This window comes from Urocampus carinirostris, chromosome 11 (assembly GCF_059441175.1).
Source record: "Urocampus carinirostris isolate Australia breed hairy pipefish chromosome 11, RoL_Ucar_1.0, whole genome shotgun sequence".
Lineage (NCBI taxonomy): Eukaryota > Metazoa > Chordata > Actinopteri > Syngnathiformes > Syngnathidae > Urocampus > Urocampus carinirostris.
In genome coordinates this window covers 26385720-26409248 of record NC_142359.1, presented here as the reverse complement: position 1 = coordinate 26409248, position 23529 = coordinate 26385720, and the positions used below count along the sequence as shown (strand labels likewise).

Here is a 23529-nt window from a genome sequence, read left to right as displayed (position 1 = left end):
AAACCGGTCGAGCAGGTAAACGGAGGCCACCGCCCCAAAGAGAGAAACAAGTTCCCTCCCTTCTCTCTCTTTTTTTCCCCCAGTCCTGTCACCGTTATTTCTGCAGCGCATGCGCGCTACCGCCGCTCGCCCGGAGTCTAAAAAGCGACTACCTGTGCAGTTGGAATCCGCCTAAGGTGAAAAAAGCCACCCGAACCGAACCTCGCTTGTGCGTGCGGTTCCGGTGGATTCCACCTTCCCTCCCCCCCAGGCCGGGAATAACGGACTTTATCTCAGGTGGACTCCTCACCTGCAGGTCACTCTCAGGTGAGCTGAGGAGAAGGAAGAAGGGGAAAAAAAGAAGAAGAAAAGGAAGTGGAAGGAGCCGACATGCCGCGAGCTTTTCTGGTGAAGAAGGCGAATGTGTCGCCCGGAAAGCGGAATTGGAGCGAGCTGCCGGACCACGAACGCGGAGATGTTTACATCCCAGGTGAGTGCGCCTGAAGTTCGGCTTAAAAAGCTTCTGTTCCGGGTATCGGACCTGGTAGGGGGCGGCGGTGTAACGGGACTGAGAGGCCGAGTAACGGGTAGGGTGGACAACTTGTACATGGGTTCTAAATGCAAGCAAAGTTATTTGATTTCCTTGTTTTAACTCTTTTGTACGCCACACTAAAACACTTTGGTTGAATAGGTTACCGATCCAGTTTTCTTTTTTTTTTTTACATTTTTCAAAATCAAATACATAATTTTTACTTAAAAATATACCGTCCTCAAGTTTAACTATTAACCCCATTATCCCGAGATCAAAATTATTCGCCATTACTCCCATAAATGATATTTTATTCAACTTTAAATGTTATGACTTTTCCTAGATTGGTCTTTACATAAGAAAAAAAAGAAATGTTTTATCCATAATTCCATGTAATCTGTATTTCTTTTATAGGACAAAAAAAAATATTTAAAATGAGGACCACACGACGAGAATTAATTTCACTCTAAAAACAGTTGAGTTTTAAATAGGGAACAACCTAATACTTGGGTCGATTTTTGTTGTTGTTGTCGAGTAAATCATTTTATATTAAAAAAATCCTCCAAGTTTTTCTATTAAAAACTATCTAAAAACATTTGGGTTTATTATGTAATCAAATGCATCATTTTGTATTTAAAATATACTGTCCCCAAGTTTGACTATAACTCCGTTATCCTCAGATCAAAATTACTTGCCAGTGTGTTGCTAAAACAATTCCATAAATTATATTGTATTCAACTTTAAATGTTATGACTTTTCCTGGATTGGTCTTTACAGTAGAAAACAAAAGAAATGCTTTATCCACAATTCCATGTATTCTGTATATAGGTACAAAAAGTATTTAAAAATAGAAAAACATGACAATAATTAATTTAACTCTAAAAACAGTTGAGTTTGAAACAGGGAATGACCTAATATTTGGGTCTAATTTTTGTTGTTGTCAACTAAATCACTTTACATTTAAAAAAAAAATCCTGTCTCCAAGTTTTCTTCTTAACTTCACTCTAAAAACAGTTGGGTTCATTATAGGGATCGATCTAATACCTGGGTAATTTTTTTGTAATCAAATACATAATTTTGTATGTACATTGAAAAAAATCCCGTTCAAGAGTAACTATTAACTTCACTCATTAGCGCAGCTTTAGCCTGGACGGAGGGGGACGTGTGCCCGCCAATGTCAAGCAATCATTGTTTTGTCCCCACAATATTATCTAATCCATACCAGTCAACCTCAACCAATCGCTCTTCTTATTAATGTTTCCAATTCCCCGTAAAAGGTGACAATAAAGCTTACTCACAGCATAAATAACTATGTAGACTATCATGCCAATATTAGCAATTTGATGACGTTGTCTGCTACCAGTGACTGAGACGATGGGCAAGATGAAATGAGTCTAAGACAAAACCTTGATTTTCTAAAAAGAAAACGTACTAAAAACTTTAACCGCGTACACAAATTGAAATCAAACAAGGTATAAACTACAGGAAAAGCGTATATGTTGGCAGGTATCGTAATCACTTAAAGAATGTCCCCACCGAGACCAAACCTTGTGTAGGTTTGACTTCACTCAAAAATAGTTGGGTTAAAAAATTGACCAACCCGAGACTTGGGTTGATTTGACCCAAGGTCTTGAGTTGTGTTGCAAAAACAACCCCAACAAAAAAAATTCTCATGTTTTTTGTACACAAGAATTCTGCAAAAAGAGAAAAAAGGAATTTTATTTTGATTCCAAACATTCTTGGTCGTTTTGTTTAGAACAGGCATGTTAAACATAACCAGATCTGGTCCGTTGGATGACTTAATCCAGCCCGCCATACATTTCTGAGTATGTCATGGTGAGTAGGTTCAGGTGTAAAACTGCATTCATTTAACTGTTAAAGTGCTAAATATGAAAATTGTTTTCCCCATTGTATGGAAATAAATATAGTGTGTTTAGAAAAGATCCCTTGTCATCCGTGATTATAATATGTATGGTTACCAATGTAGGCTAAATGATTAAGCATAATACTGAAAAACAAAGCTGCAATTTTTCATTTGAAATTATTTTTCTGATCCAGACGAGAACAGAGAGTCTGGATGCTTTCCCAAAACAAAACTGAGTTTGACATCCCTGGTTTAGAACAACCCTTAAATTGAGTCGTTTTGTGTAAAACAACCCAGAAAAAAACTGTCAAATAAACTCAAGTATTGACTTATTGACTTGATCCCAATTTTACCTCTACTTTTAGAGTGCAGTTGGGTTATTTTTAAGAGAATTCTGGAAAAAAAAGTCTCATCTCTCATCTCATCAGCCGTACCGCTTATCCTCATTAGGGTCGCGGGGGGGCTGGAGCCCATCCCAGCTATCTCCGGGCAGTGGGCAGGGGACACCCTGAACTGGTTGCCAGCCAATCGCAGGGCACACGGGGACAGACAACTCACTTGCTCATTCACACCTAGGGACAATTTGGACCGGCCAATTCACCTGAAATGCATGTTTTTGGAACGTGGGAGGAAACCGGAGTGCCCGGAGGAAACCCACGCAAGCACGGGGAGAACATACAAACTCCGCACAGGAAGTCTGGAGCTGGATTTGAACCCACGACAGGTTCCCATGACATGAACTGTGCCGCACACGCGCTAACCACTGCGCCGCCGTGCTGCCGGAAAAAAAAAAAAAAAAAAAAAAAAAAAAAAAAAAAAAGTATTATATCTAAAGTATTTCAAAAAGTGTTTATTTGAATTTAAACATTCTGGGTCATTTTGTTCACAACAACACAAACAATTGAGTTATTTTGTGTAGTTAACTTAAGTTAAAGCTGCTTTAACCCTGCTTCAGCATTTAACAGTTAACTCAAGCCCAGCCAGCTCAGTTAAAAGCATTGACAAATAGCTGTTAATGACACTGAATTCGTTGATTCAGTTTCAAATTAACTCAAATAAAGGTCTAACTTGAGTTAAACCTGCTTTGACTTGACCATGGTATTAAAAGTTAACTAAAACCCAGTTAAAATGATTGACGTCAGACTGTCAACGGCAGCAATGAGTTGAAACCTGCTTTAAATTTACTCAAGTTAAAGCTTTCACTTTGACTTGACTTTGGAATTGAGAAGTTAACTCCAACCATCCATTGTCCGCACTGCTTATTCTCAGTAGGGTTGCGGGGAGGCTGGAGCCCATCCCAGCCAAAAAGTTGACTCAAACCCAGAGTAATCAACGTCTAGTTATTCAAAACCTTGAATGAGTTGGACCTGCTTTGAATTAACTCAAGTTAAAGCTTTTACTTTGACTTGACTTTGAAATTAAACAGTTAACGCCAACCAACTATTGTCCGCACCACTTATTCTCAGTAGGGTTGCGGGGGTGCTGGAGCCCACCAAAGCCAAAAAGTTAACTCAAACCCAGCAATCTCAGGTAAAGTAATTAACGTCTAGTTGTTCAAAACCTTGAATGAGTTGGACCTGCTTTAAATTCACTCGAGTTAAAGCTTGAATTCTAGTTAAAGCCGCACTTAAGATTTAACTGAAGGTCAGTAAAAATGATTGACACCTGGCTGTCAATACTCTTTTGTTTTTCCTATTTGAAGAAGTAACTCATTTTGACAAAGGAATATCAATTGTTTGTCTATCTTGCTGATCTGAATGTGAGTAAAAAGAAAAAGAAACCTTATAAATAAGCAGCCGTTGAAAAATATATGCATGTAACTCAGAATAATAAGAAAAAGGGATAGTACGTGTCACCAAACATAATAAAATGTCAAATGTCTCTTCTGCCCACTTGGAAGCTTTCGTTTTCCAACTTTTTGCCCTCCACCCCAACTTTACATTGAAACATACCCCCTGAAGACAACAATCCCCATTGTTGGGGTTTGACCGTCAACATCAGATAACAAACAGCAACCGACACCCTGCCCCTTAAGCCCCCCTTTACTGTGCCATCATTGTCCCACAACTTTTAGTATTGCATCGAAGTCAGCAAGAAGGGATACGTCTCAAAAACAGTTGTGTCAAACAACCCACGCTTGGGATGAAAAAGGGAGCAACCTAATACTTGGGTCGATTCCACCCATCGCTTCGGTTGCTTTAAAAAAAATTGGTTAATTTAATTATGAACGGACTGGGTCATTTTGGTTAGAATAACTTAAACACAAAACGACCCGGAAAAATGGGTAAAGTCAACCCAAGTATTGGGTTGGTCGCTTTTTTTTGACACTAGTGTTCTTTGCAAAATTATCTTGTACAAAAAAATGTAATACATTAAGCAATGTTGGGGGTGATGTTTCTGCAAAACAACACAGGATTTGGGGTTGATTTTTGCAGAAACAACCTCCCCTCAAATCTTGTAACATTTTAGTTATTTCTAGAATAATTCCTGCCAAAAGAGTTTTTTTTTTGTTTTTTTTTTTCAAAATAACATTGGTTCATTTTATTTTAAACAGTCGGGGTCATTTTATTTAAAGCAACCTACAAATTGTGTCATTTTGTGTAAAAGACCTGGAAAATGCGTAGAGTCAACCAAAGTATTGTGTTGGTCTATTTTGGACCCACACTTTGGTTATTTTAACTCAACTTCTTTGCAGAATCTCTAATCCAACATAACTTAAACATGACTGAATGTTTGTGGGGGTTGTTTCAGCAAAAAACATATAATATTGGGTCAAATTAACCCAAGTATTGGGTTGATCCATTTTTGGACCCAAATTTGGATTATTTTAACTCCCTGCAGAACTCACTTGTACTAAGGAACTAACAGAGGGTTGCATTTGTGTAGGGGTTGTTTCCTCAAAACAACACTGATTGCTGGGTCAAATCACCCCAATAATTGGCTTGGTCCGTTTTTGTCCATTCTGTAACCCTGGTTATTTTAGAATGCAATTGTTTTTCAGATTGGGGGAGGGAATGTTTTAAGTTACTTGAAAAAAAAAACTTTGAAAAAATGTTCTTTCTATTACAACGGTTGCAATCAAAATCAAGAGAGGAAAAAAGTCTGAATTATTGTACAAGTTTTAGTTCCAAATAAACAAATAGAAAGACGGAGGCTACTCAAATAATTTTCCACAGGCTTAAAAGGGATTCCACCAAGCCCAACAACGGTCTCACCACTTTTGGTATGTGCCGTTACTCGCTCTACCTGCCCAACATGTCAGTGTGGCAAGCTCCATAATAACTTGTTTTTTTTTTAAACTTGACACAACATCCAAAAACCTCTTCTTCAAATACAAAAGTCCCCAAAGATTGGAGCCAAAAGCATGTTTTATTTAAAGGGACAGTGTGTATTATTTCGCGGATCCTAGTGATAAAAAAACGTCATTCATTTAAAAACAACATTGATTTAAATGGACAGTGCGTAAGATTAGATGTCACTGTTTGGTGTAGTGCAGGGGTCTCAAACTCAGTTTTTTGGGGGGCCGCTGGGTCATGGGTTAGTTGGGGCCCAAAAAATTTCTTGCAAAAGAAAATATCAGCTAAAAATATTTTACTGTTTGCAAAAACAGTAGTGATCCTTTGTTTATGGCGGCGGATAGGTTCCAAAACAAACCTTTATTTTTTTATCATCATTATAATCATAAAAATCAAAGAACAGGTCGAAGCATTTATTCAACAAATGAAATCATTCTTATATAAATAAATAAATAAATAAATAAATCTTTCAATCTTAGAGACTGCTGATCTTTTGCTTTTTGTTTTACTTATTTTAATCGATATTGTTTGTGTGTTTTTCAGAGAATCTGTGTATAAATTACTGTATTTTCCGCACTATAAGGCGCACCTAAAAGTCTTATTTTTTTTCAAAAGCTGACCATGCGCCTTATAAAACAGTGCGCCTTATATGTGGATCAATATTAAGTCGCAAAGTCTTGCAACTAATGCAAGCAGCCGCCGACTAGATTTTCCCCCGAACGCGAAGTAGTCCGCGGTGTATGCTGGGATTTATATACCGGCGTTTCATTGGCTAACCAATGTGTCAATCATCATTTGAATCGATCACTATTGGCTAAAGTTATTTAGAGGTAAAGGGGGCGGATCCTTTTTATCATTTACAGGCTTGCATAGGCTAAAGCGACAAAACAAAGCTGCAATTGGCCGAAAAAGATGAATGTGAATAGCATGTTGGGTAGAACTACGGCATAGTGTAAACAGTATTTTACTATTCTCTACTGTATTTGTAAATATTTTACTCTCCTGGATTTACTACACTCACGGATATAAGAGGACCATGGTTGCACATTATTATTGAACGCAACAACTTCGGTGAGCTACTCCGGCTATATATTTTCCCAGTATCTTGTTTCAGAGTGATATCGATGTTTCTATGATGGGTCTTTTTTTAAATTAAACTCAATTCCAAGTGTTTAGTGTCATATGCACAGTAAAGTTGCGAGCGAAAAAGAAAATAGAAACTAAGGAATGGTTGGCATTTCTTGAATCCCATGACTTTACCCTTCTGAATGAAATTTGGAACTATGCATTTGAGTGACATCGTACGGACACCGCATCCGCACGGGTCTACGACACGTATTTGCTTCTTTGCAAGCTTTGGGAATGTTAAGGGGGTAATAAGTTGGACTGAACTATCTGACTGTTTTGCCCACGTTCCCATTGTAGCGCCCTATAACCCGGTGCGCCCTATAGTGCGGAAAATATGGTATTTAAAATAGAAAAGTAAATAGTGATTTTTTTTTGCACTGAAGAGTTAATATTTTTAATTAATATTTTATTGTTTTGCAATTTCAGGGATTTTGTGTTGTTGTTCGACTTTAAATCTCTTCAGTGCGTAAAAAGCTAAAATTGTTTTGTATTTTACCATTTCTATTTGTAGATCTGTGAATTAAGTTACATTTTGTGTGATTTTCAGGGATACCCTGCATAATAGATGAAATTACTAATTACGAAATAATTTGATGCATAATGTTTTATCATTAGTGGTAACCTACTGTATCATTACAAAAAAAAAAAAAAAAGTCTTAGAAGCTGTTTAGGAGTCGAAAGAACCGGCTCTACTCAGTTAACCGAGCCAAAAGAGCAGGTTTTCTAAATCGAGCTGTCCTTTTGGGTGAGACAAGTCGGTTCATATGACAATGCCATAATGACAAGCCTCCTGAGCAGGCTGCCAAGAGACATGGCAACCGCAAGAAGTTCAAGCATTTTCAAGCACTTCACCCCAAATTCAAGCATTTTCCTGACCTTCAAAACACAGCATTAAAATGCAAGCATCCTCGAGGATTTGAAGCACTCATAAAAGTCCTAAAAGTGTTTTTATTTTCCTCATGCTGAGATTTTTGAGTTTTTTTCTTACACTTACGTAAGTTTCAGATCAGGGGAAGGTGGAATGGTGGCCTGTGCAGCCCTTTGCGGCTTCTTGTGATTGAGGGCTATACAAATAAACATGACTTGCCTTTCATTTATCTATTTATTTATGACAAATAACTACCATCTTTGGGACTGTTTAGCCAATCAGAATGCAGAACATAATTCACGATGCAAATACACAGAGTAGCAAAACCGTGAAAAGTAAACCCTATTTTTGGATATGCTTTGTAGATGTCTTCGACAATCACTTTTTATCTTATTGTATTGTAAGACTCATGCTAAGCTAGAATTTTACGTATAGAAAATCCCCCCTGCCGCCCCTGGTGGATAAGAGGGCAAACAGCAACACAAATACATATAGGACTCTTGGAAACAAAAATCTTTTCACAAGATTTTCATGTCATGATTTTGAAAAAAAAAGGAAAAACATCGCGTGTTCCATGTTTTTATGACTTTTTTACAACACTAATATGCTTAACACTAAGAAATGCATCGTGGTCAAGCTCAGGGATGGATACAATTACACATATAGCTTGTTTTTTTTTAAACGGTGTCTCTGAACGTTATCCACCCTGCCATTTTCTAACTAACATTTTACCAACAAAGTTTATTTTTTCAAAGTTTTTTTTTTTCATAAAAACATACATCTATACTATATGAATTTCATATTATTATAATATGAATAATGTAGAATTTTAGCATTATTATTACACCCTGACCTGATTTTCCCTGATAATTCCCCACTCCAACCTGTTCATAGACCTAACAGGGTGGAACCTAACAAGGTGTTTTTTTTAAAATAATGTAGTTGTAGCTCTTAAGCTGTTTCACTTTTCGAGAGCTAACTTTCAACAGAATAACAAAACTTTAAATACTAAATCTAATATCCATCCATCCATTTTCTGTGCCGCTTATCCTTAGTAGGGCAGTGGGCAGGGGACACCCCTAACTAGTTGTCAGCCAGTTGCAGGGCGCATGGAGACACATCCATTCACACGCTCGTTCCCACCTAGGGACAATTTGAACTGGACGAATAACTTGACATGCATGCCTTTGGAATGTGGGAAGAAACCGTAGTGCCCACACAGGCACGGGGAGAACATGCAAACTCTGCACGGGGAGGCTGCGGTAGCAGAAATTGAATCCTGAACTGCCACATCGTGGGGCTGAGCGATAACCCCCCAATCGTGCCTAAATCTAATATGTTTTTTTTTAATTTGCACTCAATAAACATTTTTTATAAGTTACCACCATATTGTAGGACTGGCTGGCTAGTAACCAGTTCAGGGTTTCCCCTGCCTACTGCCCAAAGATGGCTAGGATGGGTTCCAGCACTCCGGGACCCTACTGAGGATAAGCAGTGCAGATAATGGATGGATGGTAGAACTTTAAGAGTGCCTCATGCAAGCAACTGAACTTCCACCAAAATCAAATGATCTCACTTTCTGCAATGGCTTTCATGGAATTGTAGTCTTTTTGGGAGTAAATTGATCACATTCTAACAGGAAATTGGAAAATGTACTACAGAGACAAGTATAATTTAAACAAAATATCAAGAAAAATATAAATTCCTAACATTTAACTGCATAATGAAATTAAGTTTAATGTAGTTTATAAATTTATAACGGGAAAAAAAGAAGATTTTATTATTCTATGGCCTACACCTTTTGAGGGAAGTTGATTACATTGCACTGCGGGTACAATCAAATTGAGCATGTGTTTCACCAAGAAGTTATCTAAAATATAAAAAAATATTTGAAATGCATTTGATTTGGGATTAAATGATCCCAAACACTTAAAGTGAATGCTTAAAGTACTTTTATATACATTTAGCGTATTTTAAAGAAAAATCTGGGTACAGTATAAGAAATATGCAGACATACACACAGAGAATCACCTTGAATGGTTTGCAATATTTCAGTTGATTTGTAAGGAATACGCAATGGGTGAAAAACATTTTCGCACAACAGAAAAATGTGATTTTATCACAATATTTTTTGTTTCTTGAGAGAGTTTTTGCTGTGTTTGTGTCGCCTTTTGCGCGTCTGTCTTAAATTCCCTCCACGCAGTTAATGTTTATTAGACGCCGGGACTTATAACGGACCCTGCAGACGCTATACACCTTGAGCAAACACACCCACACTACTGCACAAAGGGACTCTCCCATTATTCACAGGGAAATGCGCGCTACAAATGACGCTAACGGATCAAGTTTTTCCTCCTTTGCTAACGGAGTCCCGAACACAAGCAGCGCAACACAAGTGCACACACGCAAACACGCACAAACTCGGTCATTCTTTAGAAAAGTGGGCGGGCTGAGCAAACAATAAACTGAGATTAAATATCCAGCCTGCAGCAGTCGCCACGGAAACTATCGGGGATTATTGCTAAAATGTTTAAACGCTTGATGTCGCTACTTCCACTTTGCGACGTGACAATAAAAACAAAAAATAAACAACACATCCCCTCCTGCTAGCGGGCAAAGAACACACCATTTGCAGCTCCTATTTACATTTTTACTTTGGGTTTCTCTCTTCTTTTATCTTTCCCTCTTGTTTCGCTCTCTTACTTTTTTTCTGGTTTTGCAGGCCTTTCTGGTCCGATGAGTTTTTACCAAGTGGTTATTCAAAAGTGAAGCCATGCGCACACCTAGCGCATACCTGTCAACCTGTACAGTTTTGCCATACAAAGAACGTTTTTCATGCATTTTAAGAAGTGTACGATGTATGAGAAAATCTGTACGGAAAAACGCAAATTTGTCAATTATGGGAACCATCCAGTATACACCGACTATCACGAAACGGCAAATCAATCAACTCAAACGAGTTCGCCGCGGAAGCCTCTATCTTGGTATGTTTTTTTTCGTTGCAAATGAAGCGAGCAGTTTGATGTAGTGAAAGGAAGTCCGTCTGTTTTTAGAGAACCGGCTTTTTCGGCTCAACTCATTAGAGAGCCAGCTCTCAAACAGCTCACTTGCTTTGATGCATTATATTACGAATTATTTGTCACAATCACCCGGATCGGGAACACCTGTGTTCAGGATTTGGCGCCAACAGCCAGGACAGCTGATTGGCGCACCCTGTATATTTAAATCCCCAGCTTCCAGTTACACTTTGTTGGATTTTACTCACGCTACCTGTTGCCTTCAGCTCAGTAAGCCCGTACCTCTGACTCTTTGCCTGCTCCCTGTTCTCTTCTGATTGATCTCCGTTGCCGACCCGTTTCTGTAAATCTGCCCTGCCCGTCTGACTCCTGAACTCTTTTCCGAACACTACGATTACGCCTGTCCGCGACCATTCCCGCCAAGCCTTCACCCGCCTGTCAAGTTCCGTCAATCCGCCAACCAACGGATCGAAGAATCCCACCTTGTCATTTCCTTCCTTTCAATAAAACCAAGAAACGAGCGCAAGTGATCTCAGTCTTCCTTTCGTCCTGTCTGACATTATTATGTTGTATAAAGAAGTTAAGAAAAAAAGGAAGTATAAAAGGAGAAAATGAAAAAAGACAGGTTTGTGGTTATCCCTTTAATCAGTATATTACCAACAATAATTGAATGCAGATAATGAATGAATAATTTGAATTAGAAAATGTATTATTCTACTTAATTATATTTGCATGTATTTTTTCCTTCTACAGTGAACGTTCAAGCTACTTCCTTTTTGAACTTTTTTTTATAATAAACCTCATTCATGTTGAGCAACTCAGTATCTCACGACAAAACGTTAATCAACAATATATAAGATATAACGAAACACATGTACAATATAACATGTTAAACTATATAAATAAACACGTTTGAAAAAGAAATATGGTTTAAGATTATTTTGTATTTTGTAAGGGAAAAAAAGAGGAAGTAAGTTTGTAAGGGCATGGAGACGTGGAGGTTGACAGGTATGCTAGCGCCTCCCGCGTGCGACGCCAAATGTTGACATGCATTTTGTTTTTGGCGTCAGGTGTGCAGGCAATTTTTGGGTGAAAATGACCAAAGGCTTCGTGTATTAAACATTGTGGAGCACAGTGCTAACGGCTAGTTTCTGTTTTCCACAATGCATGCCCTCTAAAGCCCAAAAAACTGTGAATTTTGAAAACGTTGCCCATTTCTGACAGCCGTCAGAAAAAAATGCATACATTAGCTGCATCCCTGCATAAACCACAGGGTTGAAATTGTGTTATAAAAATTGTGGTTTATAGTCCGGAAATGACGGTAAAATCTTTTTCATATACAGTGGTACTTCTACCTACAAATCTAATTTGTTCCAGGTGTAGCTTTGTAAGCTTTGTTTACCAAAGAATAAAAGAAATAGTACAACTTACCATTTACATTTTAACTTGTCTCTTTGTTTACTTTTCCTTGGCCTTTTTTGCCTGGCGTTTCTTGAAAAACCAATAACGTCTGCTTTTGTCGGCTTTTGACCATCCGTCTGAAATGCGGCAGGAGCAATACCTGACCAGTCAGCCCTTTTTCTGGGTGATTCCTTTCCACAATTTCAGAGACTTTGTGGAATTTAGCCTAAATGTCTTTTATTTGGGCTGATAGAAAGATGTCTGTGTCCTTCTCCTTATTGTCTCTGAAGTTCTCCTGCACAGAGGTGTGTGTTTTAATACCTTTTTATTATCTTTTTCTTTGTTTCGATGGCCAGAAAAAGTCTCTTCCTCTTCTTTTCTCCTTGTCCACTTTTCTGCATGTCTTTCGTCGGGTCCATTGTGAATGATACCTCTTCGTAGCAGTACCATACAGTTAGCTGTTAACAGAGCGGGAAGAGGACATGAAAAGCAAGCCGGGATTCTTACATACGGACCTAGTGTCCAGGTAGTACTCTGGGAGCGGCAAAAGGCAAAGCGTACAATACTGTATTTTTGACTAAATATCCTGAAACACCTTTGTAACTAAAGGTAATCTTTTCCCATTAAGGTACTTTGTAACCCGAAAGCTTCGTATATGGAGAAATTTGTAAGTAGAGGTACCTCTGTATAAGGCGCATGAAATTAAAACTACTATACGAGTTGCATTAAACCAATGTCTTCAAAAACTATTCATGTCTATAAGGCTTACCTGATTATAAGTCACACCTTTGTTTTTTTTTTTTTTTTTTTTTTTTTTGGGGGAGGGCCTTATAGTCTTAAATATGCAGTAAATTACCGTACTTTCCAGACTACAAGGTGCACCTAAAACCCCCCAATTGGCCAGAATTAAATGTTAGGGATTGGAGAAAACTGAAAGTCTTTCAACAAACTACATTACAAACACTTTTAAGCATGTATACATATGAAATTTTACGTTGTTGAGACACAGGTGAAGAAGTGGAGAGACAATTAAACCCAACCGAACAATTTGCACTATCCATATCTGTGATCCTGGCACAGAAAATGTGATAAAATCCATTGCCCTTTCATGTGCCATCAGTATCACTGGTGGTCTAGTGGTAAAGTGTCGGCTCTCTCACCGCCGCCACCCAGTTTCGATTCCAGTTGTGATTTTGGTTAGTTTGGTACGTTTAACTACTGATTTTATATACAGTATATCGTAAGTGTGTTTTTTGCAATTTTGCCCCTTTTTTAGTTTTCTTTGTTATTGCATGTGTTTGTCTTGCTGTCGGTCACCCCCCTTGAGGGATGTGACCATGGTGGATAGATAGATAGATAGATAGATAGATAGATAGATATCGTAAGTGTATAAAGAGCTCAATGCTTATACATGAATAAACACAGTAGATCTTACTGTAGTCACAATGTCATCCACCTTAAAGTGCTGAAAATACGATAGAATATATTTTTAAAGTAATCTGCTGCCACCTGCTGATATGGACTAATGTTTCTCGTGATATCTTATCAAACTTTCCGATATCCAATCTCTGTCCAGTCTCCATCTTCCCGCCGCCTGTCTCAAAGATGGAGGCCGAGGCAAGTCCGGCCGACGTGGCGCCGCTCTGCCTGGCCAAACAGTCGCTGCCCGAGCTGCCGTCTTGCACGTCGCTGGGACGGCCGCCAAGTCCGGCGGACCCTCCTGACCAAAGGTCGGAGGTCAACAGGAAGGGCGACCTGGTGTACGTCCGCTCCAAAATAAAGGCAAGAGCTCACTCTGGTCTAAACGTGACTTTGTGGTTTGTGTTTGTGGAATTGGAATGAGCCAGGGAGGCCATTTTGCTACTTGCTGAAGATGACATCCTAGTTTCTAGGGGGCTTCAGGCAGTGGTTGGCAAGCTTTTTGAGTCTTGGGCATGGGGGGTAGAGGGGAAAAAATGACTGATGTATTTATTTTTTTCTAAATGCAGATAGAGAGTCTTGCATCCGATACGTCGACATTACATGATTGAAATGGATACCATAAGCCAATCCATTTTTTCTGGTTTGCATTTACCTGCTGTTGTGTTTTTTTGTCTATTTGTCTATAAAGGGACCATTTCATCCAATTAGTTTGAAAGCACACAAAATATGCAAGCAAACTTTATAATTACTAATAAAAACTTGAATTAAGAATAACAACTCCCTTTCTAAAGCACTAAATTTCATCTTTTTGCATTGAAAAACTCTACTTCGTGTGTTTCGTGACATGAAATTTAAAACCTTGATAAATAGAATTAATTTAAAAAAACATTTACACAAAAATGTAGCCAGCTATTTGAATGTTGACCATGAGCACAATAAAAATATAGTTTTAATGAGAAATCCAGATGCCTTAAAGTAAGAATTTTATTTCAAATAAAATAACATCAGAATGGGAGCTTCAAAAATGTTCTCTGGTTGATAAAAGGATTTTGTAACTCATGATCTGTTTTCAACAAGTAGTAGAGTAATCCACCATGTTGTAACGGCAGGCGAGCTACAAAATGTTAATAATACAGAACTATAGTCCTCGTTACTGGGAAAGGTACAGTAATTGCATTCCGGTTATACATTCCTTTGTAATACATTAGTCTCATCACTGCCTGGAGGCGTCGACTTCTGATTGGATAAGAAAACCAAGCATCAATATTATTCTAGTTGCAGAAGTGACTTCCTTTATCCCCCCACAGGTGACCACAGGTGAACCCCTATCCGACGCTGACCTTCACCTTGCCACCTTGACCCCACTGAGCCTCACTCACAGAACCGAGATTCCCGGCATTATGACGACAACCGCCGCCCCAGCCAGGTTCAATTCCCCGCTGGTACGATCAGCCGGACACACTTCCCCTAGCGGGACGGCTTCGCCGTACTCTTGTCAGGTATGCACAGGGACCGTGGCGTAGGGTAGAGGTAAGATCAGGTGTAAATAAATCCAACCCCGACTTGACCCGTGTTCACAGGTTTTAAAACCTACCCAATAACTTGATTTGCAGGACAGAGCCCGAAGCAAACCGAAATGTCATTTTCTTTTTGTGAGGACTCAGGAGGAGGAAAGGTGATTCATGATAAAAAAATTCAACCCTGTATAAACCTTCAAATCTATTATGTGTATCTGTCTGCAGAGATTAAATTAACCGACAACTTTCCATCAATCACTTTAAAGGGTTTAAAATTGGGCCATAAACCACAGCAGCAGTACATTCATAAGAATCTAGCGCAGCACTTAGAGAGAGAGAGAGAGAGAGAGAAGCACAGAGAAAAGTTTTTAAAATATATATTTTTCTTTGTACAATAATAGCATTTTCTCTAGTTTAGCACTCCATTTTAGTATTCATTTTTGAATAAACATATAAAAACAACAGTGAGCAAATAATGACGGTGCTGTATCTGAGTCACATTGGGAGGCTTCTCCTGCTACTGGTAACCAAGGAAACTCGGACTATATGTTTTATGTGGGAAAGAAAACCCCTACGCTTGAAGAGAGCGATGGGTGCCGCCAGGCTGTATTTGCCCAAGACACACCACAGAAGTGGGGCTGCTACGATCCAAGTGGTTCAGGGATCGATGAACCGATATCTGTTAAAAACAAGCAGAATGGTCTGTTTTTTCCGGGCTTTCTCCTTGGGCCAGGTTGTTGGGGTTGTTAGATTCGAACCAGCAATCTCTTGATCCCAAGACGAGCACTCTACCTCCTGAGCTAATGCCGCCCCGTAAAGGAGGACAAACGGGGACCACTGTCTCGGCGGGAGAGTGGCATGACATCACGTTTATCAATTTTGTGGGTATTTATTGGGGGTGCCTTAAAAATAAACTTAGCTAAAGACACTCGTAAAGGCCTAAAGATCAACTGTGTCAATTTTCACAAAAGTGGGTTCAGCCTTTTCGGAGCCTATAAGCCACATACGAACGCAAACACACACACACATACACATGCCAATCGGAATTTATAAGTAAGTTTAGAAAAAGTCAGTGAGAAAGAAGCCCGACCTGACCCAAACGTAATAATTGACATTTTTACTCTGGCTAATATTCGGGTCGGACTCTGGTTCGGTCTTAAGATCTTACCTCTGCCGTGGGGGGGCAACGATGCCTTTTGGGAACAATACCAACGTGTTTTCTGCCATCCAGATTTGCCACAAGACATTCCAGCACCAGCGCATGCTGAACCGCCACATGAAGTGTCACAACGAGACCAAGCGCCATTTGTGCAGTTTCTGCGGCAAAGGCTTCAACGACACCTTCGACCTCAAAAGACACGTGCGCACGCACACCGGTAAGTGCTAAAAACACAAGGAAGAATTCAAACTATGGAGACTCAAAGTGATCAAACCGTACCATTTCATTTCTAACCGCCGAAATACGAAAAATTAAGGTAAAGTGTGTTTATTTTCCCACTAGATGTCGCTGTATTCTGTCGTGCCAACGAAAACGAGTGCTAAAAGCACAATGGAAAAAGATGAAATATGGAGACTCAAAGTGACCAAAACATACCCTATCACTTTTAAAAAGCAGAGAAACAAGAAAATAAATTAAAAAAATAAAAGAGAAAAAAGAAAGGAGATAGTAAAACTCAAGAAAAAAGCTAAAGAAAAATTAATAAAAGAGAAAAGAAAAAAATCAAAAGAAAAGAGAGAAAAAAAATTGCTTTTTTCATTTATGTCTTTTTTTTCTTCAATTTCTTTCTTTTTCTCCATTTTCCGTTTTTAGTTTTCATTCCTCTACTTTTCTTTTCCTCTACCCCGTTTAGCCCAACCTCACCCATATCTTAGGTCCAGCGGCCCTCAACTCAATTGAGTTTGAGACCCCTGAATTAAAACGGTGAAATGAAAATAATGAAAAAACAAGAGTACGTCATTTTCTACAAAATGTTACCGTAAGCAAAGATTTTGATTCAAGAAATCACAAAACATTTCATACTTACGGACAATTATTGTCCAACAAGACAACAAAAAAGGATTCAAAATGAGCGTTTACGCTGGCGTCAAAGTTCAGTGCTTCTATTTTTTTCACTTATTAACCACAAGAGGGCAGTCAAAGACCACTCTGTATGTTTCCCAAAGGCAGAACAGTTACCGTATGTAGTGTCATTTAGTTGTGATTATGCATTTCCAATTGCATCTACTGTAAGTTACGGTATATGAGAAGCACTTTCAAAACTCAATTTAGGGTTTTCGAGTACACCTTTTATAATTCGGAAAACACCTTGCTCCAATTTTTAGGTCTGATATGGATTCTTTCCAATACAGAGTTCTTCAGGTATCTGTGTATCATTGTATTTATTTTTCCCACGCAGGTGTACGCCCCTACAAATGCAACCTGTGCGACAAAGCCTTCACGCAACGCTGTTCGCTGGAGTCGCACATGAAGAAGATCCACAACGTGACGCTCCAGTACGCCTACAAAGAACGTCGCAACAAGCTCTACGTTTGCGAGCAATGCGGCCACACAGCCGCCACCCAGGACGAGCTGCTGCTGCACCTGCACTCCACCCACCCCGAGAGTGCCTTGCTCAAGAGCAAGGGCGCGCGGCAGGGGGGCGGTGAAGGGGGATCCGCGCCGGGATCTCCTCTAGGAGGCGGCGACAGCGATGACACCACAGGATCTGCCGGTCAATGAGGGAGGAGGAACCGGTACGGAGGGTGATCGCTGGCAAAAAAGGCGTGTACGCAAAAAGACGATTCCCGACGTTTCGTACCGAAAAGCTACGAGTACGAAGCAAAAATCTACAGGAATGCTACGAGAACATGTGAAAATGAAAATGCTACGGGAATACCTACAGATCGAAAAGATACGAGTAGAAAACAAAAAGCTCTGGGGTAAGAAATGGGTTCAAAAGTGTACCTGTACAAATCATAAACCTACAGGCATAAAAATCCAGGTGTCAAAAAGCTACACGAAAACTTGCAGGTCAAAAAACTATGAGTACAAATCAAAAAGCTTTCGGGAAAAGCTTACGAGTATAAAAATGAAGATGACGTCAAGCAAGGTTCAAACAGACGAAAGGGAAAATCATTCGTGCTGCGATTCTTCAACCTGTGCTTGTGCATTGCAAAAAGAAGATAAACATTAATATCTAACTTGTTTTGGGGCTTGTGGAGGAATCGGAGCTCGACTACTTTCCCCTGTCATGACGTCTTCCAAATTCACATACCAACCTATTTAGTACATATAGCTTTTTGGCTTGTACTTGTAGCTTTTTGTCACATTGGTTTTCACGTAGCTTTTTGATTTGTACTCATAGGTTTTCCTGTAGCTTTCGATTTGTCCTCATAGTCCTGGAGCTCTTTGTTTTGTACTTGTAGCTTCGCAACCCATATGTTCTCCCCTAGCTTTTTGATTTGTACTCGTAAGCTTTTCAACCCGTAAGTTTTCCTGTAGCTTTTTGATGTGTCCTCATAGTTTTTCGACACATATGTTTTCCTGGAGATATCTGTTTTTCACTTGTAGCTTATCAACCGACAGGTTTTCCCGTAGCTTTTTGATTTGTACTCTTCAGCTTTTCAACCCGTAGGTTTTCCCGGAGCTTTTGGTTTTGTGCTTGTAGCTTTTTGACACATGAGTTTTCCCGTAGCCTTCTGATGTGTATTTGTGGCTTTTCACCACGTAGGTTTTTACGCACGTAGGTTTTTCATTGTACTCGTAGCTTATCGGTACTAATGGTCTTTTACATCTTTTTGTGGATATGCCTTTTTGACAGCGATCTTACTCCATAAACCGGAAGGACTGTTATTTTTGTGTGTATCGAACGGTTTCGTTTTTACATGGGATTCTGCTGGGATTGCCTATAAGAATACTTTTATAGCTTTTTACTGTATGTAAAAATGACCGGTGGGATTTACTGTAAAGCAATTTATTAAGAATTTTCTATAAAAAAAACAACTTTTCACATTAAAAGGGACGTCTAGATGAAATCATATGGAGTCTTTGTGATGTGTGTTGTATTGCTTAGCACAGATTTGCAACTGAAGTTCATGAGACTACTATGAATCTAAATGGGAGGTATACAGTCGGGGGGAGGCGGGTTGAAAAATATTTCTCGATCGATTATCCCCGATTACATCATGCTGTAAGGCCCCGCAGAGCACATTCTTCTCAGGCCTGGCATTTCTTTTTAATCGTCCTGTCCACCAAAAAGTAAACTACTCTCTCCTGCGGCTGCATACCAATATCCTCGATTGCATATTGCTGCAAGGTGGGGCTGGTCGAGCATATTTTTGTGGGGCCTGTCGGTTCTTTTTTGCCATTATGTTCACCCAAAAGAGATTTTCACTTGTGCCACTGCGATCTATTATCCTTGAGGACGTATTGCTGCGAGCGGGGATCATTTTTTAAGTCTGTCCCCTCAAAATTGAACTGTGCTTGTGCGGCTGTGATCCATTATCCCCAATCCCATATTTCTGCGTGAGGGTACCAGTAGAAAGCAATTTTGTCATGCTATATTCTATTCTTGTCAGTCTGAACTGAAAGGCACGATTATGTGTGTAATTCGTTAAACCCAACTATCTAGTGCTCGGAACAGAAGCGCGCCACTGTGGCCCAGGTATAATGGACTGCACTGTTTTGTTCACGATCCATTATCCTCTGTCAACTATTGCCGAACACGGAGGCCAAGAGAGGAACTTGTGTGCCCCCTCTTTTTGGGCTCTTTCTTACATAAATGAACGTCACCCTGGCAGGCGCGATCCATTGTCTTTATTTTGACTTTTGCTACGAGTGGGGGCTGGCAGAGCGGATGTTAAAAATGGGCAAGGGTCTACTTTGCAGTTATTTTTTGCATATCTTTGGGGTTTCTGGTCCCCATTATCTTTGATAAATGAGGGACTACAATAAAGGGAATGATTTTTTGTCGGACCAGGTAGCATTTTCTTCTATTCTGTCCACCAAAAAGCTGAACTTGGCGACCATGATCCATTATCTGACAATTACATCTTTTTGCATAAAAAAATTGGGCCTCTAGTTCTACTTTGCAGATTTTGCACATCACCAGGGGGGTGGATCTGGTCTGAGAACTGCAAAAAATTAGTAAAATGTTATTCGTACCGTGTTTTTGACTACTTTCTTGTTTAACTTTACGATTTTGGGGGTTTTCTTTTTTAAAGTTGCTGAATGTTTACATTATATTAATGATATGTGTGTCAGCCTACATCAGTAAATGCGCAGAAGACGTCAGCAATACCAAAACCATCTGCACCCGTGCCAATCAGAAGCCCTAGATGACTGCTGAGATACGCAAACTGCTAAAGGTACGGAACCTTGCCTTTAAATCCGGTGACGAGGAGGCGCTGAGATCAGCGAGGGCTAACCTGAACCGTGCTATCAGACTAGCAAAGCGATCGCACAGTCAAAAAATCCAGGACCGTTTCCTCAGCACAACCAACACCAGGGATATGTGGAAAGGCATTCAGGCCATCACCAGATACAAGCCAACCACCGCCCCAGTGCAGGACACTAGCATGGACTTTCTGAATGACCTCAACAACTTCTTTGGGAGGTTCGAGGCACAAAATGGCACCCCTGCAGCGAAAGCGGTTCCAGATCAGGACGAAAGAGCACTCCTCCTGGACTCAACTGAAGTGAGGAAGACCCTGAGAAGGGTCAACACACGGAAGGCTCCAGGCCCGGACAACATTCCAGGGCGGGTCCTTAGGGAGTGCGCCGATCAGCTGGCTTGTGTACTAACAGACATTTTCAACACCTCGCTAGACCAAGCCACAGTACCATCATGCTTCAAAATTGCCAACATCATCCCAGTGCCAAAGAACCCCCAGATCTTATCATTCAACGATTACCGGCCCGTTGCACTGACTCCCATCATAATGAAGTGCTTTGAGAGACTGGTTAAAGAGCACATCACCTCCAGTCTCCCCTCCTCACTCGACCCCTTTCAGTTTGCCTACCGGACAAACCGCTCCACCGGGGATGCCATCTCCTCTGCGCTTCACCTGAGCCTGACACACCTAGAGGAGAAGACTTCTCTCCCCTCCATTCAGGACATTGGCCAGAAGCGCTGCCTATCCCAAGCTAAGAACATTATCAGGGACCCCTCTCACCCCCATCATGGACTGTTCACTCTGCTAGCCTCTGGGAAAAGGTATTGCAGTGTGCGGTGCAGGACCACCAGGTTCCACAATAGTCTTGTCCCCCTGGCCATTAGACTGTTAAATGGTCAATCAAACACATAGTAAATCTAAACTGCTGCTAATCTGTACATCTGTTGGTTTTGTTTGACTTTTTGCACTACTGGCAGTTCTTTATAGCTAGCCACTCCTTGCACATCTGTTTCTCTGCACTATTGTACTTACAGTGTTATTGTTACAGTGTTATTGTTACTGTTTACCTGACTTGTTTACCTGACTGCCCATTTTGCACATCTGGTTAGCTGCTCCTCTTGCACTATTTGCGCTACTGTAAAATACTATACATAGCCATAATTATTTAGTATATTATTAGTACTCAATACTCCAATTCAATACATTTTATTTATATCTGTACATCTAAGGAAACTGTGCGGGTCAGATGCATCGACATTTCGTTCTGTATACACGTGTACTAGAATGACAATAAAGTAGATCTGAATCTGAATCTGATATTATTATATTATACAATACGATACAATTAGTATTAAAGTATCATTATGCTAAGCGTCTGCAGATACAGATTGAGGCGCGCAATTCTGCTGCCTCATGGCATTGGGTAATAGTAAGACCAAGGACTCAGATTTGGCGCACAACTCAACCCCAAAAAAAAGAATTAGTATTAACATGAGCAAGCTTATTGCAAATCAACCCATCCAGTCATTTTTTTTGTGGCAGGTTTTTTTTTTTTTTTTTTTTCAAAATGGAGGATTATGAAGTTATTGATGCTTTCATTCAAAAGACGCAGCGAATAGGCTTTATTTATGATTAAAAGAAAGTTGTTTTCTATGCTACAGTTTATAGCGTGTTCTCTTGATCTGCCTGACAAACGATGAATCGGATATAGCTTCATTTATTTGATCTGACTTTGCCTCACCAGACACCAACCTCATCGCACATCCCTGGAAGTTTAAGGCAAACACAGGGGAAATAGCTGCTAGGAAGCATATCTCCCTTGCCTTTACGTTCAGTGTCAAATGGGCTATCAGAATTCTGGCGCCCCAATGACAAGTGTGGACTTGTTGTCTGACTCCAGGGTGGAGAATAATAAAACTGATTACAAGGGGGACGTTACGTTGAAACAGATGTTTCACTTTGTTTTAGGGAATGGTCCACAGAAAGAGCTAGCATGATTATCAGTATATGTGCCGTGGCACTGGCATTATTTTGACCAGAAATAAAATCCCCTTCCAACCCACTTGAGCTGAGTCAACCAAGCCTTCTTTTATCTCCAGCCAGTTTATCCGATTTTCTTCCAGCGGGCATCTGACCAACTTATGCCATGCGTCACAAATCACTACACAGCCAAATCTTTGGAAAGCAGAGAAGGGATTACGAGGCCAAGCTGGATGACAGGGCGCAGTCGGATTCCTTTTCTCTTGTCAGGTCTTGTCAGAGGAATCTAGCAAACGCCCTCACGGCCTGAGGACTTGTGCAGGCAGAGGCATGGATAACGGTCTGGAAATTCCACATCGTCCAATCCAGAGAGGGTAACTGTCTGGAAAAGCCAATCAGAGGAAATGTCAACTGGTTCATAAATCAAGTGGTGGGACAGGAAATAATCAAATCAACCCAGAATAGAGTACAAGACTTTTTCAGAAAATAACAATAATGTGATAGTTATTTCCTTTCTGTAATGCAATAAAAAAAACATTTTCTGGATTCGTTACAAATCAACTAAAGTATTTCGTGGTTTTGATATTGCTGATGGTGGGTTACAGACCACTAGTATACCTTCTATATTATTCTGATATTTTTGAGTTTTCGCCATCATCAGCAATATTAAAACAATAAAAGGCTTGGAATATTTCATTTCATTTGTATCATATCTGTCAATCTATAAATATTACCGGTATTTTATACATTTTTGATCATTACAAATTATGTACGCTGTATATTAAATTTTTGTGGGGAAAAAAGAGAAAAACACTTCTAAGTAAAATAAGTAGCATTGAATTGACTACAAGATGAGAAACTAAGAAAAAAAACTAGGAAGGATATTGAATAACTTGTGTTGTTTATTTGGTAAATACAATAAACTTTCCACAAATGATCCTTGTTTTATTCTATAGTCTGTCTTGCTGTGAGTAAACAGGTGCCTCTTTGTGTTTGCAAGATGTATTATTGCTTTCTAAGGGGAATTGCAATCATTAAAGCCCCAGTGTCTGATTTTTGACCACGAGATGGCACTGTTGTCTAATGCTAACGTAAACCATGGCAAGCAACAAGACAATTGACAAACATGGCGGCGACCTAAGAAGGGATTCCACT

General features: G+C 39.8%; 1 protein-coding gene across 1 annotated transcript; it reads left to right on the top strand.

The window, feature by feature from the left end:
• ovol1a (ovo-like zinc finger 1a) lies at positions 1-19038 on the top strand. The gene is made up of 6 exons (XM_088347275.1): positions 1-15; positions 84-469; positions 13659-13864; positions 14812-15003; positions 16253-16397; positions 17418-19038. The coding sequence occupies exons 2-6, from the start codon at positions 370-372 to the stop codon at positions 17738-17740; spliced, it is 966 nt and encodes a 321-aa protein (XP_088203401.1). The 5' UTR covers positions 1-15; positions 84-369; the 3' UTR covers positions 17741-19038.
• Positions 19039-23529: the final 4491 nt, after the last annotated feature.